Source organism: Crocuta crocuta, unplaced genomic scaffold (assembly GCF_008692635.1).
Source record: "Crocuta crocuta isolate KB4526 unplaced genomic scaffold, BGI_CrCroc_1.0 scaffold59, whole genome shotgun sequence".
Taxonomy (NCBI): Eukaryota; Metazoa; Chordata; class Mammalia; order Carnivora; family Hyaenidae; genus Crocuta; species Crocuta crocuta.
This window is the reverse complement of record NW_027551578.1, coordinates 4155039-4182402: the sequence shown is the minus strand read 5'-3', so window position 1 is coordinate 4182402 and position 27364 is coordinate 4155039. Positions and strand designations below refer to the sequence as shown.

The window sequence follows — 27364 nt, the reverse complement described above, 5'->3', positions numbered from 1 at the left end:
CCCACCTGGTTGCTTACCCCTCCACAGTTTCTCGGAATGGGCCATCCACCCCAGCGACTTCTGCAGGGCCTTTCCACACTGGCAGCCCTTCATTATCTAAAGCAAACTCTCGAAGACTCGAACACAGCCCACATGAACACTCCTATGCCCCCTCCCAACTGAGCCTGGGAGGGAGGCCAACCTCAAACATAGCAGCTTCCCCTTTGTCTCTGATCAGAGCAGCGAGCCAGCTCGTCTCTCATCTTTTAGCTCTTCTGGGGAAGGACACCAGTCTTCTGTGCTTCCCACTCCCCACGCAGATTGTGAGGACCCACACTAAGTCTCTGAGTGGCCCCACTGAAGCCCTTCTGTCTTGATTGTGGCAGGCAGCAATGTAGGACTCAGTGAATACCAATGGTCCCTCCAAATATCTTCACAAATCCTTTCATTCTGGATTGTATTGCATCCTCATTTTGAGTGAGAGATTTTGGAGTCCTCTGATTCATTTTCATGACCCATTTAGAAGTTTCTAGATGTGGTTTGACTCAGAAGTTGGTTGGATCTAGCTTCTGTTCTATCTTGGCTTTTTGGTCAACACTTCAAATGACTATTTTGTTATATACATAATGCAGTCATTTGTGTGTACGAATTCTTGTTTTTCCACGTTCTGGAATATCTTGGAGATGAATACATAAAGAGCCTCATCATTATTTTTAATGTTTACATAGTTTGAGTAAAGGGTAGTTTATTTGACCTGTCCCCTATAAAGAATACTTAGATTTTCACACGATCTTTAACCTAATGCGAATGTTTGGCTATGTGTGTTAAGTTTCATTGAGTATTTGAACACGTATGCATCCATCAGGATGTGCTAGTTTGTGCCATGTAACAAATATAAAATCTCTTTGGCTTTACCAAGTTAGCTTTTTATTCACATTATATGTCCAACGTGATCAGTAGGGGGTGGGGGACATGGTTAGCCGGGGGTCCTGCTTGTTGTAGGCATGTAGGCACTTAGGCTAATAGGCTAATAGAGCCTCCATTTTGGGTTGGCTCACCCTGGCTGATCATTGCCAGTCATCATGATGGAGGGAGAGAGAGTGAGGGTCATGCAGTAGCTTTTGAAGCTCCTGCCTGGAAATGACAAATACCTGTACACTCAGATTTCTTGGCGAGGGCAAGTTGCATGGCCACACACACCTCCAGAGGGAGAGGAAAGAGCAGTTGTATCGTGTGTCCAGGAAGAGTTGGACCTATTTGTTGGGAAGCACTGATGCCTGTGATGGCGAACTAAGTACCAGGAGTTCTGATGGGTTTGGGGGAAACAGCAGGCAGAAGATAGGTTGGTATCTCTCCTCATGAAGTTAGCAGATAAAGGCAAATAGACGTAAATAAAACAATGGTAATTGTTACCATATGGGAAGTACAAGGTGTTGTATATAGTAAAGACGGGAGAACCTATCCTGACTTTGGTATTGAGGGAGGGCTTCCCAGAGGAAATGACTTCCGATCTGAGATTTGACAAGTGCCTAAAGAGTTAACCAAGCAAAAATGGGTAGACCATGAGGCGTTTGAATATAATTCTAAGTACAGTGAAACACACCGATGCTGGTGTTTTGTTGTTGTTGCTGTTTTGGTTTGTTTTGGTTTGGTGTGTGTGTGTGTGTGTGTGTGTGTGTGTGTGTGTGTGTTGGGTCCAATTTGAAGTAGGATATTCTTTTTTTATTACCCAGTTTTTACTTTGGAAAAATTTCTTGTGCATAAAAAAGTTGCAGAAATAGTGAATGAATACTGTATACCCTTCACTTAGATTCACCCATTCTTAATACTTTGCCACACTTGCTTCACTGTTCTCTTTATATATTTATATCATTTTGATTCTGCTGTATCATTTCAGAATAAGTTGCAGGCATCAAGACCTTGCTTCTTAAAAACATCAGCTGGTATGTCTTAGGGAAAAGGACATTCTCCCACATAGTTATCACGTGCAAAACAAGTTTTATTGCTGTAGTGCTCTTGTCTAATGTATAATTTCCATCCAGTTTCTGTGTTCCCAGTGATGCCCTCCACAGCTGGGGCTTTCTGTTTTGTTTTTCTGGATCCAGGATTTCATCAAGGATCATATGAGCATTGCTTCTAGTTTTCATGTTTCGTAATTACACTGTGTTCTAGAAGGAGTTCTTCCAGCCCTTTTGTTTTCTCTGGTGGCATTGAAAGTTTTTTTGCAGAATATTCCTTAATTTAGATATTTTGGATCATTTCCTTGAGATTAGATGTGTGATTGTGCTTCTTTTGGCACGAAATCTGCATAAGTAATGTATCCTTGTAGGATAGGTAACATTGTAGGCACGTGATGTCATCCCCCCTCCCCCCCCCAATGTTAAGGCTGTTAAGTGTGGTCCCTGGTTAAAGTGGTGTTGACTACCTTTCTCTATTATAAAGGTACCTATTTTCCCCTTTGTATTTAATAAGTTATCTTTGAGGGGAAATCTAGAGCCTGCATATAGTATTGTATTCCCTCAAAACTTTCACTCAATAGTAGTAACATAAATTGATTGTTGCCTAAAATAATTATTGCCATGGTGGTTGCAAAACAGTGATTTTCTATTTATTGATATTCTTCTGTAAAGAAAACCTTTCCCGTTTCCTCTGCCCTGTAGTTTTGTTGTGCTTGTTAGTGCTCCTAGATTCATGTTTTTAATTCGATGGGTTAAAATCTATTCCTATGGTCATTCTTTTTAATACTCAAATTACACAAAATTTGGCAACTGGGACCCTCTTTGAGTAGTTCTCTCATCCTTTGTATATGCCCCCAGCAGGTTTTTAGTACTTTTTTGCTCTCTGGAGCACCAGGATAGTCAGGCTTAGCTTAAACTTTCCCCAGCCCAGATCTGGAAAAAGCAGCCATTCTTCTAAGGACCCTGGATCCTTTTTAGTGGGGAATGGCTTCGGAAATCAAAATTTAAGGCAATAGTATTTGTGCTCATTGCTACTAGATTGTCTTTGCTCTGGGCCCTTTCAGTAGACAGAGCTGGGAGAGCTTATTTATGTCTCTGTGTCCATCCATCCATCCATCCATCCATCCGTCCATCTATCTGTCCATCCATCTATTGAGAGTTTATTCTGAAACCTTTAATTTGACCCAAATCAAAGGATTCTAACTCCTTACTCCTTCCATATTTGTATCTACTTTTTCCCACAAGGAGAATTCTGGTTGCCAAAAATATAATTTTTTCAGTCTTGAAATATACACAGGAAGTACTACTCCTATACCACCACCCAAACAAATCTTTTAGTAAAGTTCAAGGTTGCTTTTAGTTTTTATTATTATTTTTTAAAGAATACACTAATGGTGTGCTGTAAGTATTGTGTTCTAAAGTTACTTGGATTAATTCTTTGAAAAAATTGTTTTAATTGAGGTTTAAAATTATATTAGTTTTAGGTGTACAACATAATGGTTCAATATTTGTATAGCATTCATTCTTTGTTTTTATTTTTTTATTTGTTTTTGTGGTTATGCCGTTAGTTCAATATATGTTTTGGTCCATCTGTGGGTACATAATTCTAGTTTTTTCCCTTTATCTTTGTTGAATTAATAATTTTTGGAAGTATAAAACGTTGACATCATTCAGAAAACACATGTAAAAGATACGTTGTTTTCGTTTATTAAAATTTTTCTGTGGCTGCTGAGTGGGAAGTGCATTAGAGAAAGGGCAGGAATGGAAAGGGAAGTTCTGAGGCTCTTTTAGTAGTCTGGGCCAAGAGAGGGTGGTGGCATTAAGATGGAAAAATGTGAATGTATTTTGATAAGATTTAGTGATAAGCTGGTTTGGGGGGTGGAGGAGTGAGGATGAGGGAGGAGTCAAGCATGGCACCTGGTTATCTAGGTTGAGCCCAGGTGTATGAGGTACCTTTGGCCAAGACGGGAAAGGTAGGAGAGTACAGGTGGTGGAAAGGGCTGGGAAACCACATATGTAGGCTCAGACATGTGAATTTGGAGTTTCCTTTCAGATGTTAAAAGCAGAGATGTTGAATTGATAGCTGGAGGTGGGTGTGGGGAGTTTAAGGGATCAATAGTGGCTAGAGATAAGAGTTTGAAAATCCTCCCTGCAGAGATTATATTCACTGTCAAGGGACTGAGTGAGAACTCCAAGAGAGAATGTGTAGACAGAGCAAAGAATTGATCTCTAAATCTTTACCTGTCTATGCAGGCAATGAAAACATTTGCTTTGTTGTTCTTTGCTTCTTCACAAAACACCATATCTGAATTTATTATTCCGTGGTCTTGGTGGATGATGCATAGAGGATGCTGACGGTGATGGTGATGATAAGTGACACTAACAGTTGAGTGCTTATTACGTATCAGAAGGCGAGGTCCAAGGAGCTCTACACACGGACATAAGGCAAAGCAGTAGTATGAGTGAGGCAAGGAACAGGCTGGAGAGCGTGGCATCTTGCGTTAAATGTTTCCCTTTAGGGACACTGACAAGACCATTTCCAGTTGAGTGCTGGAGCATCGAAGGCAGATTGCTGTGGGTTTAAGAGGCCCTGGGAGGTGAAGGAATGGAGACAGCTGGTAAAAATGGCTCTTCCACCCAAGGAGCAGAGAAGTGGCACAATATCTGGAGACAGGTTTGGATTCAGGAGAGGCTTATCCCCCCACCAACTTTGCAGGAATCTTGAGGGCGTGGATGTGATTTGAATTTCCCGTGGTCCCTGGTGTGGTGCATCATGCACAGGGGAGGATCAGACTGCTCTTTCCCCTAATGGAATCCAACTTGGTAAGAAAAGACACAGTTTTGGTAGTGCTTTTGCAGTTTGCAGCCAGGCCCAGCTCAATAAACTCACCGCAGTGTTGTGGCCGGGTTCCAGATCATTAAAAATGGAGTTTGAAAACCGAGGTGTCACTCTTTGTATTGGATTTCCTTAGAGTTCAAATTGCTGTTGTTTCCGAGATAACTTTTCTTTTATTATTTATGTGGCAATTATGTATTTTTTGTGGCATTTGTGTAATAATTACAAACTTTTTCTGCATCATGGGTTACTTGCACTTTAAACAGACCATCGGATCAAATGAAAATGATTTTACCTCATTTATTGATATTGAGCGATCTCAAGTATAGAAAGCAAATATAGAAGCTTTGGACTGTGAGTGACCTGAGTAATTTTTTTATATTGGATCATGTGTATGTTTTAATTTCATCCTCCAAAGCTTTACCATCTCAAAAGAGAATCAAGAGAACCAGTGCCACTTTGCTATTGGTCTTCCTCATCTTTTGAGAACATCTTTTTCCTTTTAAGACTACAACTAGATACTAAATAATCAGGGAAGAATAAAAACACCTGAATATAAGAAATATCCCTGAGCAGTCCCTAACACAGATATTTTTCCAAGGAAACAACTGTCTTGGCTTATTTCCTAATTATTTGTTCTTACTATGTATTATTATGAACACTCCTATCGATGCAAAGGATAAAACATTTGTTCTGTTGCCCTTTGCTCCATCTCAAAACACCGAATCTGAACGTTTATGTCATGGTTTGATAAACGATACATAGATGAGGATGATGGTGATGGCAATGATAATTGACACTAACATTTGAGTGCTTGTTACATTTCAGAAAATGTACCAATAAAAGTTGACAATCCTATTAGGAACTATGATTCCCATTTCACAGAAGAAACAGAGATTTACAAAGGCTAAGTAACTTCCCCAAGTTGCAAAATTGTGAAACTGAGAAAAATTTAAAACATATAAACATATATTACTATCATAAATGTTCATTTATTTGCTGATATTTTTGAGTATTTGCTGGATACCAGGCTGGGTGTTGAGAATATAATGGAGAACAAGTCAGACCTGGCTCCTGTCCTCATAGAGCTTATCATCTTTACATGGCTCTTATGACTAAGTTAGAATAAATTTAAAAATATAAACTCCTTGACAAGTGACATAAATAGAAAGCTGACACAGAGAAATATACATGCATCCACACATATATGCAATAAACATGTGAATGATTATATTATTAAGAATCTAAGAAGTGCATATTAAAATAATGTGACTTTGGCATATCTAGGTAGCAGAGATTTAAAAGATAACACCTAATGTACTTGAAATAAGTAGCCATTCTCAAAAATTTGGAGGCATGTATGGACCAAGTGAGTCACTGAAGCACTATTTGTTACAGCAAAAGACTAGAAATATCCATTGATATGGAACCGGTTGATGGAATAATGGTCATCCACATAGCAGAGTGCCGTGCGCTTATAAATAAGTGGATGAGGAAGTAGGCTGCCAAAAGAATAATCTTGAGGACCTACTGTTATGGGAAAAAAGCAGAATCTATGTATAGACGAAAAAGGAGGAGAGAAAACTAAAGCATATATCCAGTTGTTTACATTTCAAGAAGACACAATGAAAGGGTAAGTTTTTAAAAAGTAATAAAAATATAGAGAGAAGTAAAGAATGGGAGAAGGCAAAGAACTGGAAATAAGTAATGAACTTGTTTCATAGTTCGATAGCATACTAAAAAATATTTCTAAGGACTTTAAACAGAGCTTCTAGGCATCTTGGGGTATAGCCTAGAGGTAAAGGAACCACAAAGAAATCTTAAATTGAATTTAGTTATCTTATTGCCCTCAATAAAATGTTATATCATTATTTTGAAATTTTATAATTATATGGGTAAAGAAAATAAGAGATTATGTTACTATTTTAGAGCTCAAGATTTTGGCAATCAGAGAAAACATATAAACCAAATACAAAAGTTACATAGAACCTTGTAATCTTTCAGATGAATTGTAAATACCCATCTGAAGTCATGATTTATTTTTTTCCTTAAAACAATTTTTTTAATGTTTATTTATTTTTGAGAAACAGTGACAAAGCATGAGCAGGGAAGGGGCAGAGAGAGACACACACAGAATTCGAAGCAGCTCCAGGCTCTGGGCCATCAGCACAGAGCCCTACGCGGGGCTCAAACCCACAAACTGTGAGATCATGACCTGAGTTGAAGTCGGACGCTCAACCAACTGAACCACCCAAGTGCCCCTATGTTTTTCTTAAAAAATACATATTTTTTAGCTCTATTAAAACACCGAGAAACAATGATAACCCAAGAAGGATGTGCAAATCTCACATTCACAGTCTGGTCTCTAACTCCCATTTCCTTCTAAAAGGAACAAGGGCTCTTCGGAGAAACAATACATCCCAGGTCTGGGCCAGAAAATGTAGAAGAGGAGTCTAAAGTCAAAGAAGCTATTGAAGAATGCTAGTTTTGTTAAAAGCATATGGGGGCAAACTTGTAGGTGCTGGTCAGAGATGGGCCAACTTCAGCACCCATGAGATAGACCACAATATATTGATATGCATTCAGGAGTAGGATGCAACGTATAGGAGGACCAGACGTTAATGCTGGAATACGGAAGCTATGTTGGATGCCGAAAGGGCTCATCTTAAATACCTGAAGTAGCTGCTGTGTTAGCAAGACTTGCTCCCATACCTGTAAGTGGACTGTGCTTGGCTCTAGAATGGAACAGAGTGGAGGGCTTTCGTGTGCCCGGCTGCAAAGGACCGGAGAAGCAGAGCTGATGCCAAAGAAGAGATGAATGCCTACTCATCATGCTACTTCTTGGTTGTCAGAAAACCTTTACTTCTTAGAAATCTCCACTCCCTCTCACAGAAGTGCACCCTGTATTCCCACTGCCAGGCACAATTCTTGAAGACCTTTCCTTGCTGACTCATGAGATGGGGGCCCATATGCCCCTTCCCATCATTAGCAAACTGCCTGTTGAGGTGCTGGTCTCCTTGAGGTGCCACGGGACCCTTTCTCCCTCCACACTTCCCATACTTGTCATCTCAGGAATAACTCATCAAGCAGCCCAGGGTGGAAGCCCCAACACCTTGCCATGAGTCAGCTACTTCTTGTGACTTCTCCCCGCACTTGGCTTTGTCAGCTCCCGAGGAAAGCACAGTTTGTCCTTGCCATTGTTTAGGAACCTTGAGAATGAGGGAGACCAGGGCCTGACATAACTGCCGAGAAAGGGCACATGCTGACTGTGGGTCAGGCAGTGCAGGATGTGCACAGAGTGGACTCATCCCTTGCAGTCAAGGAGTTTATAACTATCGGAAAGGAGAGTCCATAAACGTGAGGTAACTTTCTATGACTGGCAAATAATTCGGAAATGATTTGGAAATCGTAGTGCTTAACACACGGTGTATGCTAAACCATTCATTCATCAACTGATCGATAAAGAATGGTAAACATAACCAGTGATGTTGCAGAGAAAGGTGCATTCTGGCTTTCCTCATCCTACATTTGTCATTCATTGCTTCTCAGTGTTTTCTGGTTTGCTTCATTTTTCCCTTCTGTGGCATGGGCCTTCTTGTTAGTCTGTCTCTGCATTGCACTGTCTTCTCTTTCCCTTGAGAGTCAAGCTACTCTGATGGCTTTGCCTGTTGCATCTGTGCTAATGGCATGTGCCTGGTACCCACCCTTCCCTAGAGTCCCGCTCTGTGACCTGTGTGATCTATTTCTGGCATCATGGGTGGAGCCCAGCTTCCCTGTGAGGCCTCCTGACAGCAGCTCCCATTCTCTGTGATTTCTCCACCTTCTCTAACCAAACAGCCTCATGCTCAGGTAGGACAGTTTATTTGAGCGAGCTGTTAAGCTGAGTGCCATTCTGTATTATTTGTACACCACCCGGGTGTGATCATCTCATCTTACCGCCGAGACAATTTACTTTTTGAGGCCAGGTCAGTTTGGGGTTTTACCTTTGGTGGAGGACCCCACACCACACCCTTGTTATGCAGTGATGGAGAACCCACAGGCTCAAGAGGGCCCTGATGTGAAAAGGTTTGGAATGAATTTACGAAGTGTTGGAAAGAGCTGCACGGGGCAGTGATATGATAAAAATGGAGATTGGGAAGGGAAGCTGGGAGTACAGGAGGGGGCTGAGCACGACAGCCCCCAGGGGCCTCCCAGCAGGGATGAGGCAGGTCTGAAGGGGCCCTGCAGCAAGCAGCGTTCCCCGGCTCTTTCCATATTTCCACATTCATCTCAATCCTTTCCCCGCCCGCCCCTCCCCAGGGCCACCAGATGCGCTGGCTTCTTCACACCTCTGAGGCTGCTTTGTAGCTTTTGCACCTGTTGCCATGACCTGCTATCTCCCTGCTCACCTCTGCAAGGTACCTCTAGTTCATTCTTCAGGGCTCAAGTGAAATGCCAGTTTCATACAAGATTATTCCCTGCCACTCCAGGCTATATTAGGTCCCCTTTTTGGCCAAAAATAAATAAATTAATTAGTTTTGTAACTAGTTGTCATTAGTCTGTGTTAGAACAGAAGCTCCTTGAAGACAGACAGACGTTTGCATGTTTTGTTCACAGCTCCGTCCCTGGCGTCAAGTGCAGCACTCGCACAGTGCATGTCTTCAGTGCATACTTGTGTGAAGCTAAGTGAATAATCGGTAGGCAGCTTCATCGCTTCTCTGGTCCAGCCAGCTCTGCGGGACTTTGAGCTGTAGCTTACTCTGGGCAGCAGGCACCTGAGTGGATGCAGTTTGGTCTTGAGGAGATCTGGAAGAATCAGCGAGCATTCTGAGGGACTGGTCCTGCTAAGCCTCTGTTTTCCGGCAGAGGGAGCTAATGTGTTCCTATTTCCCGGGTGGAAAATGCCATGAGTAATCTCAACTGCTATAAAATAATAATTACTTTTAAAAGTTGGGGTGAAACGCACAAAACTTAAAATCTTTACCATCATAATCATTTTTGAGAGTTGGGGTTTCAGTGGGGTTAAGTATGTTCATGGTGGTTGTGCAATCACTCTTCAGAGCAGTTTTCATCTCGCAAAACTGAAACTCTGTATTCATTGAACAACAACGCTCAGGCTCCCCCTCTCTTGAGTGCCAGGTAAGCACCATGTTCTTTTCCCTTTCTATGAATTTGATTCTTGTGTCATGTAAGCATACTCACACAGTACTTGTGTGTGTGTGTGGTTGCTTATTTTCCTTAGCATAAGGTCCACTAGATTCTTCTGGGTTGCAGCACGTATCGAACTTTCCTTCCATCTTCAAGGTGGAATAGTATTTCACTGTATTGATGTGCCACATTTTGTTTATTCATCTTTCCACAGGCACGTGGGTTCCTTCTGCCTCTTGCTATTGTGGATAATGCTGCTGGGAACGTGGATGCACACATGTCTCCTTGAGACCTTGCTTTCACTTCTTTGGGGTTGAAATAGAATTGCTGGATCATATGCTTATTCTATTTTTAATTTTCGGAGGGACTGCCATACTGTTTTCCATAAATAATAACTTAAAAAAAAAAGTGGCAACTTACCATATGGTAGCTCCTTCCCGGTAGTCATTCCCTGGCAACAATCCTGCCATTGATGCTGGCCGTCTCTGGTGTTTCTTTGAAAGGGGTCTTTGGAGTTTCTGATGCTGATGGAGGAGAGCAGGGCCCATCGGTTATACTTTATATCATACTTTACAGTGTTTTGAGGGGATTTTGTGGAAAATCAGTTTATGAGGTACAGCGGGCATCCACACGAATGGTTTTGTTAAGCTCTACGATGGTCCTGAAGTAGGTCAGCCCCCTTCCGGCCTCCTCGTGGCCCATCTCACCTCTCTGTCCAAGCCTGCCGTGCACACCGATGGTCTTGTGGAAATGCAGACACCAGCTTTTCCCCTCCACGCCGACACAGCCTTCAGCTGTGGAGCAGCAGACCGAGTTCCTAAGCCTGTGGTGTGTGAGGCGCTTCCCGCCATCCTGTTGTGTGCCCCCAATGGGGTGTGCCATGTGTCTCTCCCTGGAAGGCTCTGGGCTTTCATGGGAGGTGCCTTGTGCCTGCCCTTCCTCAGTTTCCTTCCCAGTTCCCACAGAGAGCTGCTTGCCCTGAAACATCTCCTCAGCTCCTCACCCCCACCTCTCAGGCAGGGTGTGCTTCAATGGGCTGGAATTACAGCACTTGGCGCTCCACCCTGTAACTGTCTCCTCATCTATCTCGACTTTGAACTCCATTGAGTATAGGGACGATGTTTTCTATCTCTGTGTTTGGTGTGAGGTAAACACATATACATTTATGGGGCTGCGTGGTGGTTTTTAGGAGATCAGGTCTGCAGCCCCTCCTGGGATGTTTGGCAATGTCTGGAGACAATTTTGGTTTTCACACTGGAGGGTTTGCTACTGGCACCTAGTGTCTAGAGGTCAGGGGTGCCTCTCCTTCCTACAGTGCACAGGGCAGCTTCCACGACAGGGAATTACTCAGCCCACGGTGTCAATAGCACTGGGGTTGAGAAACTCTAGGCTAAAAGAAGGAGGTAGATCATTATATAATATCAGTGGGTGATGTCCATGACTCTAGTGGCCTTCACTGCAGTATGACAATTGTCTAGTCCTTATATGATAAGTAGGTCCAATTCTTCTAGACTGGGAGAGATACCTGCCCCCAAGAAGCATTGTCCGTTTTTGCAAGGAGCATTTTGAGGTGCATCTCAATGACTTTATCACGGCATTTCAATTAAATGTCACAGTAGCATTTAAAGAGTGGGGGCCAGACATGCCGAACATACTGTGCAATGAGAAATTGCTGGCCTTCAAATGCCAGTAGAACTTAAATTCTATTGAAAAGGACCACTGAAGAGGAAGCGGCAGAAACCCACTAGGCTGTCCTTGGAAGCTATGGCGTGTGGAAGACTCCAACTAAAGATGCCTGCCATTGGGTAGAAGGAAAGAAGGATCCTGAGACATATCACGCCCAGTTTCTTCCTCGCGTGCCAGAAAGCAGGCGGAGCAAGGGAAGGTATTACAGAATCTGCAGGCAGACTTTGAGAGGGACAAGGAGCCCCTGTAGCTCCGCCTCTCACCGTAAGCTGTGAGCACCCTCCTTCCTTGACTTAGAGAACATTGCAGCCTCTGCTTGTGTGTGAGGCATGGTGTGTAGAGAAAAAGTTTATCAATTCAATTCCTTTTTGTCTCACAGCAGTATTACCGATTGTAATCTTTTCATATAGTTGATTTTGAAGAATATTGCTTAAGAATTAAGAAATGCAATATTCTGATTCATTAAATTTAAATGTTAACAGAAACACTCTTGAAATTTCATGACAGTAAACATTTTCTCTATCATTTGGGTTTTGAGGACACTTAAGAACTCAGAGCTAAAATTGCTTAATGGAAAATGAATGTGCAAGTTTGGATTTATGTATCAAATATATAGAATTGATCAGTTATAGTTTCTATCTTGTAAACATTCACATTATTCTTATTTTATTTTTAAATGTTTACTTATTTCTTCTGAGAGAGAGAGAGAGTGCATTTGCAGCAGTGGAAAAGGAGCAGAGAGGAAGGGGGAGAGAGAATCCCAATCCACGCTGACATCACAGAGCCTGACGCAGTGCCCAGTCCCACAAACTGTGAGATCAGGACCTGAACCAAAATCAAGAATTGGACGCTTAACCGGCTGAACCACCCAGGCACCCTAAATTCTCATTTTAAATTCAAAATCACACATTTCTTCCTGTTAGGAAACATATGACACTGATATTCAGTGACACTCACACTCAGTACAGACTCCCGCTTGAGCTTATTATTGTATCGAAATTGACATCACTTTGCCTTCAATGAGTTTACTGATTGGTTCATCCTGTTTAGGTCAGTGTACGTTAAACATGTAAATGAAATGTTACCTCTTACCGTGACCATCTGAAGTGGAAAGGACAGCACGCATCTAGATTTCTTGACTGTACTAGGCATTCATTGATTAAGCTGTCCACCATGAATATTCTTTAAGAGAAGAGGAGACAGACTGAGGATTAGGAAATTACAGGTGCCAGCTTTCTAAATGGTTTTCAGAGCCCACACAGATTCTCATTTTCACGCACTGCCTCAGATCTACCTACTCAACCTTTGGCTGTTTTTCTGTCTTATCATTCCTTGTAGCACGGCCTTGACAACCCAAACATTCTCCAGTTCTCTCTCCAGCATTGCTCCTAGGAGAGCTGCACACAAAGAAAGAGGCCTTGGAGCTCAAAGAAATCAGAGCTGATCCGAGCGACAGAACAGCAGACCCGAAAGCAGTCACGTAGCAGGCCCAAGGGAACGTGTTTCGTTCATAGAGACATGAGTAAGGCTGTCTTTGGAGAACCAGTCAGATGTCTCAACTCCACTCACCTCATCGTTTAAAAATATTCCCAAGGCCGGCCTACTTCTGAGGCCACCGCACGTTGGGCTCCCTCCCTGTTCAGTCAGGAGTTCTACATGCCCGCTTGCCGTTCTCACACTTCTGCCTCCGGCCTTCTCGATCACAGGCCGGGGATCCACGGGACTGCTGAGGTCCTTCCAGTTTCTGTGCAAAATCCAGGGTTCCCGGTTTTTCTGAGAAAGTATTAAATGGGGTTTTTGTTGTTTTTTCTTTTTTTTTTTTTTTTAATTTCTAGGAGAGAGAGAGAGAGACAGTGTGAACAGGGGAGGGTCAGAGAGAGAGGGAGTCACAGACTGAAACAGGCTCCAGGCTCTGAGCTGGCAGTCAGCACAGAGCCCGACGCGGGGCTCGAACCCACGAACCACGAGATCATGACCTAAGCGAAAGTCGGACACTTAACCGACTAAGCCACCCAGGCGCCCCTGTTGTTTTTTCATATTGGGAATTCACAAAATAGGTAAAGAACAGTGATTCAGGAGGTGAAACCCTGTAAATCCCTTCACATATTTAAATGCAGAGAAATGATTGTACTTCTCCATCTTGTGGCCTGATTTTCTTCTCCAAGGGAGTATGGTTTCCTTAGAGAGGACCCCAAAGTCCTACCTCCTTGGAGTCATTGTAGTCATTGGAACTAATGCCTCAGCCCAGTACTCTGCATTTGTGTACTGAATGAATGACTGAATGAGGAATGGATGGCCGATAGACAAAGCTCTTCCAATTTGACAAAACGGATGAACAAGACGGGATCTCTCTGATCTCTAAAGCAGATAAGACAACTCAGTCTGCACCCTGTCTTTTGGGAATAACCTAGGATCTTCTAATAGTTGAGCACTGGTTAGGCTTCCAGAAACATGAACGAGGGGATTCCGAAACCCGTGTCTGCCCTGGACAGTGTGAATACCCACACTGGGCAGTCCCTTGCAGCCAGAGGGAAGACGCTGGACACACAAGTGTCCGTCGAGGAGAGCTTGATGATCCATAAATGGCAAAAACCAATGTGAATGTTATGGTTGGGAGATAAACGCCTTATTCGTGGGGCCACGTATGCTGAGCAAAAACATTTTCTAAATTACTTGAAGCTTAACCTCAAAGCAGGAAAACTCATTAACTACATTGATAGTTTTACATTCCTCTGCCTTCTCTGATAGTATATTGAATATCGTTGAACATTTTCTTTGTACTCCTGGATATCTTATTATGTTTCTGTAGTGATGTCCCCAGAGATGACTGAGTCATGTTTGTGTCTCAAAAAATGACCATACAAGTGACATTCGTTTCATAGTTTTTAAAAAATACTTTTCCAACACTATGCTGTTATTTGTTATGTCTTGTTACATTACTGTGGTTACTTCTATTCCCTTCCCCTCCCTCCTCCTCCCTCCCCCCTCTGCCTCCTCCTGCCCCTCCTCTTCCTCCTTCTCCTTCTCCTTCTCCTTCTCCTTCTCCTTCTCCTTCTTCTTCTTCTTCTTCTTCTTCTTCTTCTTCTTCTTCTATTCTGCCTTCTAATTTCTGTTATGGGTTGGGAGACCAAATTTGTTAGCCTTATTATATGCCACATAAATATGCTTAGAGTAAGAGCACAAAGCTTCCAACCCATGCTCCAGTCAAGGTCATAACCTTTATGCATAGACTTGGTGGCCCAACAAATAACACCTCCTTTTTCCTGAGCCACTTGAGGGAGACAAAGAGTCAAGTAGATGGAGTTCAGGTATCACCTTTATTACAAACGAAGCTATTATTTGAAAATGTGTTGTATCTGCAGGTAGCTGGACTTCCTAATTGGGAGCCACAGAGTTATGGAGCCTCCCCTTGCTGCCAGGAGTGGCTGGAAAGCGTTGGGCCTCTCTGACTTGGTACTGATGCTGGGACCTTGCAATATGGAGAGAAGCCACCCCACCACACACCTGCTTGGTCAGGGCTGGGTCCTGGGACAGAGGGATGTCACGTCCAGTTCCTGTTCCCCCAAATACTGCTCAGAAATCACTGAGGAAGGAATTAGCAGCACAGAGAGGTCAACTGTGTTTCCTCTCCTGGAAACCATAGGAGTGGAAAGGAGTTTCTCTCTAATAGTGACGTGTTTTCACTGCCCAGGAGACATTTAAACATTTTTTTCTGTATGGGGCACCTGGGTGGCTCAGTCGGTTAAACGTCTGACTTCGGCTCAGGTCATGATCTCACGGTTCATGGGTTCGAGCCCCACATTGGGCTCTGTTGCTGACAGCCAGCTCAGAGCCTGGAACCTGCTTCAGATTCTGTGTCTCCCTCTCTCTCTGACCCTCCCCTGCTCACATTGTCTCTCTCTCTCTCTTTCTCTCTCTCTCTCAGAAATAAAGAAAACATTAAAAAAAAAAACAAAAACAGATGGGCTGTACCAGTTTACATTCCCACCAACAGTGTAGGAGGGTGCCCGTTTCTCCACATCCTCGCCAGCATCTAGAGTTCTCTGATTTGCTCACTTGAATGCTGACAAAAACTGAGGACTGATGGATGTGGGGGGAGGGGGGGATGGGCATGGAGGAGGACACTTGTGGGGATGAGCACTGAGTGTTATGTGGAAACTAATTTGACAATAAACTATTAAAAAAAAAACAAAACAAAAACAATTTTTTCTGTCTGAGTCCTTGGTTCTCTGTCAGGTCATGGAAGTAGCTAGGTAAGTACCTTCCAGGTGACAAGAGGTATATGTACTGGTCAACTTGGAAGTATGACCCATTTATGCTTCAGCTTCTTCATGTTTCAGATGAAAATAAAATTATTTCCAGAAGCCTTCTTCAAAATTAGTTTGTGAAAGTAGATCGAGGAGGAGTCCTTATAAAATATACATAAAAAAGGCTGAGCCCCCAAGAGGGTCCTTCTTTATGTCTGTACACTGAAACCCTCAGAAGTGGCTTATTCTCCCTGGACACCAGCATGGTTTATAGCTAGTCCTCACTCAGCCAGATTATTGATCTCTCCAGGCTACTCAAGAAATGGAAAGCAATAAACCATGAACCTAAAGTTAAAAACCAGAGTGGTATAAAATGACACAGCTGCTATGGACAACAGCATGGAGGGAGGTTCCTACCAAAATCGAACATAGAATTGCTATAAAATCCAGCAATTCCACTTCTGGTATATGTCTAAAGGGATTGAAAGCAGGGTCTTGAAGAAATATTTGCACACTCATGTTTAGAACAGCACTATTCACAACGGAAGGGTAAAGAACCCAAGTGTCTATCAAAAGATGAATAGATAAACAAAATGTGTGAGGAACGATAATGCAGTATTATTCAGCCTTACAAAGGGAAGACATTCTGACCCATAGTACAACATGGCTGAACTGAGGACATTACGCTAAGGGAAATAATCCAGTCGCAAAAGGATAAATACTGTGTGGTTCCAAGGATGAGGTACCTAGAAGAGTCAAATTCATAGAGACAAAAATAGAAAGTTGGTTGCCAGGCCTGGGGGAGGGAGAAATGGGGAATTACTATTTAACAGGTATAAACTTTCGGTTTGGAAAGATGGAGAAATCCCAGAGATGGATGGTGGTGATAGTTGTACAACAATGTGATGTACTTAATGCCACTGAACTGTACACTTAAAAGTGGTTAAGATGGTAAATTTTATATTATATATATTTTGCCACAATAAAATAAAATTTTAAAAAAGGGTGGGTACACCCTGTGAGAGAGGCTGAGCTATGAACCTGAAGGAACAGAGGTGGCTTCCATCTGAAGGAGCTGCAAATGGCCTGGGTGTTCACACAGACGGACACTTCTAGATGATGCCATATTCCAAGAAATCCAGTTTTATGAGCAGCACACATGACTACATTTGTGATTGCTTAGTTGCTAACAGCATGTTGTTTTTCATGAAATTTTGTCAGAAACGGTTTGGTCAAATGAGTTATTATACTACTAATTATCTTAATAATGTGTTAGTAACGTGCAGCTTTTCTTTGGTCAGGGATATCATTTTGAAAAATATTGCCTCCTGTTGTTAATTAGAATGTGTTAAAATGATAAGTTCATGGAAACAAAGCAAAAAAATTATGGTTTCCCCTAGAACAAGTAAACCTCTATTCAAAATCTGAATATACCTAATATGAGAGGAGGTGGGGGAAATCTGATAAAAATTAAAAGCCAGTTAATTTTTTTAATGTTTATTTATTTTTTAGAGAGAGAGAGAGAGAGAGAAAGAGAAAGCATGTGAGCAGGAGAGGGACAGAGAGAGAGAGTCACAGAATTTGAAGCAGGTTCCAGGCTCTGAGCTGTCAGCACAGAGCCTGAGGCAGGGCTTGAACCCATAAACCATGAGATCATGACCTGAGCTGAAGTCGGACGCTTAACCGACTGAGCCACCAGGCACCCCTTAAAAGCCAATTAAAACTGATCATCCATGACACATCTCTTCCTAAGCCCTCCTCCTCTCCTTGCATCCATACTTATAAGGACAGAAAATCCTAGGAGTTGGGGATCTTCTGTTGATTGAGCATAATGATGTCAGCAGTAAAATGTCCTTGAAAGTAATTTTCAGTGATGTCCCTGGGAATGTAGAAATGGAGGAGCCCCAGCAGAGTGTAATTAGATGGCATTTTAAAAAAAGGGATATTTGGGAGAATTCTAGATTCTGTGTGCAGGGTCTACTGAAGAAAGAGGTTTTAAAGGAGAGTAGGGTATTTTGGAAGGAAGAATGTGCCATCTGTAGCATATTGTAAAACCTTTTCTCTCTCCCTAGAGATTTTCAGTAAAATATAGGTCTTTCACTACAGCCCGGTGAGGTCTATGGGGTTTTTGGGGATGTGACCAAGTGCCAGTGGTCCTTCATAGAGGGTGAGACAGGGGCCTTTTCTCACCTGGGTTGCAAACTGGATACTAAACCTCACTGTAATTTCTTGCCTTCTCTTAATTTCAGCACTGCCAAGCCAATGCTACAGTCCATATTTATGGAGGTCAACTGAAAAGTAATACGTCTTCTTCTTTTTTTTTAATTTAACATTTATTCATTTTTGAGAGATAGAGACAGAGCACAATTGGGGGTGGGACAGAGAGAGAGAGAGAGAGAGAGAGAGAGAGAGAGAGAGAGAGAGAGGGAGACACAGAATCCGAAGCAGGCTCCAGGCTCTGAGCTGTCAGCACAGAGCCTGACACAGGACTTGAACCCACGAACCATGAGATCATGACCTGAGCTGAAGTCAGACACTTAACTGACTGAGCTACCCTGGTGTCCCATGTGATACGTCTTCTTATCTAATGGCAAGTCATTTTTTTCCAAATGAATTTTCCCAGTATCCATATGTAATCTTTTCTCTCTCACCATTGTAAGCATTCCCTTCTCAATGCCTGATGGTCCCCCTCTCCCACCATTTGTTTCTAATATAATTTGAATGGAAGCTTTCTCATGGAAATGGAGCCCCCAGCATTAGGTTCCTAGTGTTAGCTGCCACAGCAGGCAACCCCTCAAATCTCAGTGGTCTAGTGACTCAAAGGGTTAGTTCTCACTTCTAGTACATGTCTATCTAGGGCCTTGTTCCAGAGTCACCCAGATACCCACGTTGAAGGGAGCTCTGTCATCTTGCACATGGACCATCTAGAAAACACGGAATCAGAGATTGCCAACTAAAGAGAAGAGTGGGATGAGGGGGGCACCTCGCTCATAATTGTCTAGGCTTAGAAATGACACCTGCCACTTCTTGTAGTCCACTGGCCAAAAGTAGTCACATGGCTCTAGCTTGACTGCAAGGGAGGCTGGGGAATGCAGAGGACCACGTGGGAGAGTTAGTGAGCATGAATTCTCTCTGTGCCCCCTTACTAATCAGAGTACTGTGAAGCCCCAGTTATCTTATAATTTAAACAAATTTGAATATAATTTGTATATGATAGTATGCTAATCTGTTCTCAGGACATTTGCTGGGTTTTACTCTTCCTTTATCAGTTTCTTTAAACTCACTGTCTAGCTTCAGCCTAAATTGTTTAGACCTGAAATATAGAGACGAGTTATAAAAAAGTGCTGAGGACCATTCGTGGCCCCTATCACTCTCTCTCTTTTCAAATTTCTCTCTCTATTGCTTGAGGTTCTTCACAGCTTCTCATCAGGAGATATATGTGTAAACGTGAAACTTGTCTGCTTCTGGGTGGGGAACCTGACCTTCTCTCTTATCTGTCTATCTATCTATCTATCTATCTATCTATCTATCTATCTATCTATCTATCTATCTTTTTTTCTTTCAATCTTCACATATTTATTAATTTATATTTATTTGTGGAATTTTCCTCCCATGGATAAAAACAAGTCAGTGATGGTGAAAATTCTTTACTTTAGCTTTCTTTGCTAGTGATAGTTTTCTTCTTCCTTTATTCTTTTTGTTGGCTATGCTGTCTTCGAAATGGCCTTACCTAGGTGATGGATGGACTCTCATGGGACCATGGGGGGTTACTCAGGGGCTGCTTGGAGCAGCCTGGGGCTGGGCCATGTTGTCTATAGGCCCAGCCAGTTCCAGGTCGGAGGAGAGGCTGCACTCATCACTGGATTTCTTGAGATCCTTCAGCAAGGATAAAAAGGTCTTGCTGTTTATTGAGGCTGTCCTTGGTAGCCCCTTTGAGATACTCTGGGATCTAGTTCCATCTTCAAAGATAAGAACCTAGTTTAGCAAGGACTAGAGAACCTGCAATGGCCTATGGTCCTGGGAGAGAACTAGGGAGGTATGTGGGGGATCCTACAGGCTGTGTGGATCCCAGTGATTCTTTCTGTTTCTTGAGGGGGATTGGACAGAATTGCACTGATCTTCACCATGATCTCCAGGCCCAGATCCTTTTACACTGATGTAAATACCCCTCTTACTTCTTTTGTACTCCTTGCCTGGATCACACTGCTAGGGAAATCCATGGTCTGATGATGTTAACCCAACATGAGAACAGGGAAGGAAGGAAGGTAGGAAAGAAAGAAGGAAGGAAAGAAGGAAGGAAAAGGACATTATATTAATCTTTCTCCTTCCTTCTTTCTTCTGTTCTCAACACGGCTTTTTTCTTTGTTAAATGAAAGAGCATCTCAAAGGCCTTTCTCTGGCCTTTGCTATGAGCATATGTGTAGAAGTCAGATCAGATCAGGCCATGGAAAATGACTAGTAGAGCATGGAAAGTCTCACTATAATACACCTTTTGTTCTGTGGGGTTCCTACCTGCATGAAATGTTGGTCATTAATGCAACTAGTACCAGCACCTGAGAAACAAGAATGATTTTTTTTAAGGTAAACAGAGAGCAGCTCTTTCTCCTAATAAAATGAATAAAATTTGAAATCTTGCCCAGTTTATGTTTAATAAGTAGTTGAACAGTGCTTTCAGATCGAAAACAAAAGATAATCCTATAAATGAATACATTTTTCCTTTCTTTTCTCTTCTCTAGGCTTTTCCTCCAAATGCCATCACTGTATTTTTTTACTGTAGTTCAGTGACTATATTCTTCACAATAATCAAATTGGTCAGTTATCGCCTACACCTCATGTTTGATAAAGGAGAAGTAATTCAGCAGAGGCCCTCCGGAAAGAAAGAAAAGCCAAACAAAGAGGCCAACAAGGAACACATCACTAATCACAAAAATCAAAGGTAACATTTCTATTAATGTATCAATTCATAATTTAAATGTGTTAGTATTGGTTAGAAGTGTTTTCCATCCATTAGTTTTTATGAAAACACACCAGAATAGGCAGACAGATATCTATATATTTTTTTTCTGTTGAACCATACACTTAAGCCTAAAATTGATATTGATAATCAAGACGGTTGAACTATTAACATGACCTTATGCCCTGCTCCTCAATTCATTTGCATTAGGCTTAAGAGAGCAAAGTATTTTACTTCAGCACTTTTATCTTGTCATTTAAATGCTTAGTGCATGCCAGAGTATTTTCAAAAAGGACTTTGGTGTTTGTTAATCTAGAAGTCATACATTGCATACAACTGAAATATTCAAAGTGATTCTTGAGTGTCATTGTCATTGTTCTTGCCCTTATTTCTTTAAAAATTTTTTTTAAAAATGTTTTTCTTTTATTTTTGAGAGAGGGACAGAGTGCTTGCAGGGGAGGGTCAGAGAGAGAGGGAGACACAGAATCTGAAGCAGGCTGCAGGCTTTGAGCTGTCAGCACAGAGCCTGACAGAGGGCTCAAACTCACGGAGTGTGAGATCATGCCCTGAGCCGAAGTCAGACGCTGAACCTGGTGAGCCACCCAGGCGTCCCTCGCCCTTATTTCTGATAATTCCTCAGGAGAGCATGTCTTATTTTTAAGTAATATTTTTTATTCTCCCTTAAAAACAAAATTTGTATCCGGTGATGATTTCAAAATGGAATCTAGGATAGGAATTGTTTGGGGACTAATACCACGTCATAGTTCTGTTTGATGACATCACCACTCTTGTGTTTCTCGCATGGATTAGCAATAACAGGCAGATTAACAATGGCAAAAAGGAAGAGCCTCACGGGAACCTCTCCACGCCTCCCCTGCGCTGCAGCTCCAGAGGGCGGAGCCTATCCTCTCAGCACTCATCTGGGCCACTGGTCAGTGTGTGTTTTTCTGTTGCACGCCGTTGTCGTTGCATAGTGTCGATCCTGCCTGGGTGGGAACGTGCAGGGGTATTGCACGTTCAGTACAATTCTAGTTGTCAATGCTTCCCCCGTGCTGTGGCTTACCGCATCTCAGAGTGTGGAAATGACCCCCGGGGAGCCCTGGGACCATGAGATAAACACCCGGTCTTGTGCTGGAAACACAGCCATTGGCCGCCTCTGCCGGCCGCCCCACCGGCTGGCTCTGCTGCTCTGGCCAGAAGAACCTATTGGCAGACCTTGACCTCCCTCTCCTAACGCTCCTGTCTGTCATTCATCTATATCACCACATATGCAGTGTCTCCTTCTAGAATCATCTGCCCCACTCCACATCTCCACATTAAATCACGCCTGTCTCTTGGGAAGTCAATAAATCCCCTTTGCTCCAGATGAACTTTATTGGGCTCTATCCGCGGTGGTAAATAGGAGCCCTTTATTCTCTCTCTTTTTCACATTCTTAATGGTCAGATGCCCGTTTATCACAGTACGGTGGTCTTGCTGGGTGTCTGCACTTCCCTGTAATTCGTATTTGCTTCTGCTCCTCATTTTATTAGAAGCTTGGGCAGAGCGGACACTGTGTCGTCTCCTCCCCACACGCCATTTGGGAGGACAGTAACCGCTGCTCCGGGTCCGCTGACTGCCGGAGACGGGCGTCGAGCCGAGTCGTGTATTGATTTTTGTTCTTCTGTTTGTTCAGGAGTTGCCGGCACAGGAAACAGTGGAAGATCTCAAAGGTAGAGTGTTCATTACCGCCATTTAATATTTCATCACAGCATGAGCTTCGGGGAAGTGGAAAAGCATTTTTGTAAAACAGAATGCCAGTGAGCTAATTCAAAATATGAACTGTACCTAAGAAGGCGTAGTGCTAGTTCAACTTCATTTCTTTCGCTCTTAATTTTCATTATTTCTCATCAGAATTTGTACATCACGTCCACGTCTAAATTGTAATATTTTATCGATCATGTGTCATTGTACTTTCTCCAGTTTGTTTATTTCATGTGGCTCAGAACAACCACAGATATAAAACAGGATCAATTCACCATTGACTTTCAAGCTTTTTATTGTAATACTTGCATCGAAAAATGACAGAGGAAGTTACATAGCATTCCGTGGACTGCATTTCCTTCAAGTTACACATTGTGTTTCTGGGAAGTTTCTTTTAAGCCCCCAGATCTTTCTTTTACGTTTTTACAAAGACCTCATTTTCTTATCCTCTGATTGTCTTCAGAAAACTCAGAAAAGACCTTTTGGAGGCCTGAATTAACTCCTTCCTTTCTCTGCAATCCTATTTTTTGTAGTACTACTACAAAGAGAAATTTATGCTTTATTTAAATTTTGAAAGCAGCATAAAATTTTATCGTCAGTAAAACAGCTGAAATTAGCGGGTCTGAAACCCTGAAATGAGTTTCTTTTTTCATCACTCAGCTAAATTCCATGAGAATAATATGTAAGGGATTTCCCAAATTCTTTTTACTACACCACTACTACTGAAATGAAGGGAGCCTTACTTATGTTTCAAATGTTTATTTGCAGAGTTTCATGACAGTGTTATTTTGTCCATTTACACACACAGACACATGCGCGCACGCGTGCGCGCGCGCGCACACACACACACACACACACACTTTTTATCATATTAGGCTACTTATTCCAGATCAAGCTTACTGTTGCTATTAACATCATTACTTTACATCATTTCAGTGTCCATTTAGGCCCTTTTTAACTTCACCATTCTAACTGAAACAATTACTTCCTGCCTTCCTGGTAGTAGGAATTGGAGTAGAGACCTTGTATGTATCATGAATGAAATTTTGAGTCATAACAAGTAAGATACACAGGTGATGTTTAGATCCACACCTGCTTGCTAAATCCAATGTGTTTTCAACAGCACTGCACTAAAGCAATCTCAACTTTTTCCGAGACCAATCTCATAATACACTTTCCTAGTATCTGATTCTTTTCGTTGTTAAAAGGTACAGTAGCGGGGCACCTAGGTTAAGTGTCCGACTTCCGCTTAGGTGTTGATCTTGTGGTTCGTGGGTTTGAGCCCCGCGTCGGGCTCTGTGCTGACTGCCAGCTCAGAGCCTGGAGCCTGTTTCAGTCTGTGACTCCCTCTCTCTCTGACCCTCCCCTGCTCACGCTGTCTCTCTCTCTCTCCTAGAAATAAATAAAAATATTTTTTAAAAAAAGGTGCAGTAGCGTTGTTTGATTTTTTTTATTTTTTATTTTTTATTTATTTCTAGGAGAGAGAGAGAGACAGCGTGAGCAGGGGAGGGTCAGAGAGAGAGGGAGTCACAGACTGAAACAGGCTCCAGGCTCTGAGCTGGCAGTCAGCACAGAGCCCGACGCGGGGCTCGAACCCACGAATGGCGAGATCATGACCTAAGCGAAAGTCGGACGCTTAACCGACTAAGCCACCCAGGCGCCCCGCGTTGTTTGATTTTTTAACAAGTCTATTGAGATATAATTCAGATGCCATGACATTCACTCATTCAAAGTATGTAATTTAATGGCTTTTAGTATACTCAGAGTTGTATGTCCATCATCACAATTAATTTTAGAATATTTTGCTTACCTTGAAAAGAACCCCTGCCCTGCTTAGCCACACTCCTCAATCTCCCTGTGTTCTCCAGGACCAGGCAACCACTAATGTACTTCCTGTCTCTATGAATCTGCCCACTCTGGACATTTCATACAATGTGGACTCTTGTGACTGGCTCCTTTCACTTAGCATAATGTTTCCAAGGCTGTCTGTGTCATAACTTTATATCCGTGCTTCGTTTCTTTTTATTGCTAAGTAATATCCCATTAAGTGCTATGTGACATTTTCTTTATCCACTCATCAGTTGATGAACTTTGTGGTCATTCCTCTTTGGGGCTGTTTTATTTTTTTTTAATTTTTTAATGTTTTATTTATTTCTCAGAGAGAGAGAGAGAGAGACAGCATGAGCAGGGGAGGGTCAGAGAGAGAGGGAGACACAGAATACGAGAACAGGCCCCAGGCTCTAAGCTAGCTGTCAGCGCAGAGCCCGATGCAAGGCTCGAACCCACGAACCATGAGATCATGATCTGAGCCGAAGTCGGATGCTCAACCAACTAAGCTACCCAGGTGCCCCCCCCAACCCCCCGCCACCCTTGGGGTTGTTTTAAATAATGCTTCAGTGAACATTCATTGGGCAAGTTTTTGTGTGGCCATGTGTTTTAATTTTCTTGGATACATACCTAAGAGTGGCATTACTGGGTCACGTAGTTACTCTGTGTTTCATCATTTGGGGATCTTCCAGATTGTTTTAGAAAACAGGTGTATCATTTTACGTTTCCAGCATCAATACATGAAGGTCACGATTTCCCCATGTCTTTCATGGCACTTGTGATTTCAAACACTGTATGTTTATTTATAGCCATTTTAGTGGGTGTGAATGGTATCTCACTGTGGCTTTGACTTATGTGAAATTAGTTATTTTTCTAATGCCTAGTGTTATTGATGTTGTCACCATCCTTATCATTAGAGAAATGTCTATTCAGGTCCTTTGCCCAGTTTTTAAAAAATGTTTTTAATGTTTATTTATTTGTTTTTGAGAGAGAGAGAGAATGAGAGAGAATGAGAGAATCCCAAGCAGGCTTCACAGAGCCTGACGCAGGGCTCAAACTCACGAACCGTTAGATCATGACCTGAGCCAAAACCAAGAATTGAATGCTTAACCAACTGAGCTACCCAGGCTCCCCTCTTTGCCCCGTTTCTATTCAGATTGTCTTTTTATAGTGAACTGTAAGAATTCTTTATATATTTTAGAAACAAGTCCTTGATCAGATATTTTTGCAAATATTTTCTCCCAGTCTGTCAGTGGTCTTGTCACTTTCTTACTGGGCTCCTTTAAAACACAAAAGTTTTTAGTATTTATGAAGTCTACTTTATTGTCTTGTTGTCGTTGTCATTGCTTGTGCTTTTGGTGTCACATATAAGAAACCATTGCTGAATCCAGGGTCATGAAGATTTATTATTATGTTTTATTCTAACAGCTTTATGGTTTTAGCTCTTATAATCATCTCTGTGATCTGTTTTAAATTAACTTTTGTGTATGATGTGAGGTAGGGGTCCAAGTGAATTATTTTGCACGTGTTTATTAGTGGTCCTAGGACCATTTATTGAACAGACTATTTGCTCCCCATTAACTTGTCCTGGCACTGTGCTAAAAATCAATTGACCATATACATATAAGGGTTTATGTTGGACTTTCAATTCTATTCTTTTGGTCTATTGAGCTATCATTATGGCATTATCAGACCACCTTGATTGCAGTTGCTGTGTAACACATTTTGAAACTGGGAATTGTGAGTCCTTTGGATGTCATGGTTCTTCTACATTGCCATGTGAACTATCAAGTTCTGCAAATAATGCATCTGGGATATTGATAAGGATTTTATTAAATCTGTAGATATATTTGGGGAGAATTGACATCTTAACAATATTACATTTTCCAATCTGTGAACTTGGATGTCTTTCCATTTACTTAGCTCTTCTTTCATTTGATGATGTTTTGTAGTCTTCAGTATGTGTATAAGTCTGATACTCTTGTTACACTGATTCCTAAGTATCCTAAGCATTTTTTAAATGCTCTTGTAACTGAAATTATATTCTTAATTTAATTTTAGCTAGTTTATTGCTAGTGTATGGGATAGAATTGATTCTTGCACATTGATTTTATATTGTACAAACTTCTTAAATGTTTATTAGTTCTAATAGTTTTTTAGTGGATTCCTTAGGATCATCTGTAAATAGAATGATATCATCTGTGAGTAGAGATCCTTTGCTTTTCTTTTTCTAATCTAGTTGCCTTTTATTTCTTTTTCTTGATGAATTGCCCTGTCTGCAATTTCCAGTACAATATTTATTTGATGTTATGAGAGTAGATATCATTGCCTTGTTTCTGATCTTATGGGGAGACCATTCAGCCTTTCACCTTTATATATGATGTTAGTTTTGGGTGTTTCATAAACAGCCTGTATCAGGTTGAGGAAATTCTCTTCTAATCTGTTTGTTTAATGTTTTTTTAATCATGAGAGGGTACTGGATTTTTGTCAAAAGCTTTTTTTGCATCTCTTGACATGATCATATAGTTTTGCCGTTGTTTCTTGGTGTGTGTGTGTGTGTGTGTGTGTATTTGAAATATAGTATGTTTTTACAATTAAAGTGTCAAGGATAGAAAACAAATGACTGTATTGGGTTAGATTTCATTGCTAAGCAGTGTCTTGGTGGAGTCATTTTAGGCCAACTATTTTTCTTCATTTTCCGGGTAAGAAATTCATTATTGTCATTTTTGTCAGGGTTAAGCAGGCAATGAAGTATGATGTACTAATGTGTTCACTAAAGACCCATTTATAGGCCATGGTGTGGCTTTATTCATTTATATACAATACAATTGCGGTTGACCAATTCTTCCCTTGACTCTCAAAATAGCACATTTTCCTGATTGACTTCCTTCTCAGTGTCCTTTGATCGATCCTCCTCTGTTAGAGTACCCTTGGTCTTGGGCCCCTTTCTCCTCTCTAGATACCAGGCTAGATATGAGATAGCCTTGGCGATCTCATGTCAAAATACCA

The 27364-nt window shown here is 41.8% G+C and overlaps 1 protein-coding gene across 1 annotated transcript in view; it reads left to right on the top strand.

The window, feature by feature from the left end:
* The window catches only part of PCNX2 (pecanex 2), a 300955-nt gene that overhangs the window by 6928 nt on the left and 266663 nt on the right, over positions 1–27364 (top strand). Inside the window, exons 2-4 of the mRNA XM_077751690.1 lie at positions 20570–20769; positions 21598–21718; positions 22461–22497. Of these exons, the coding sequence (XP_077607816.1) occupies positions 20570–20769; positions 21598–21718; positions 22461–22497 (358 nt within the window). The remainder of the gene's footprint in view (positions 1–20569; positions 20770–21597; positions 21719–22460; positions 22498–27364) is intronic.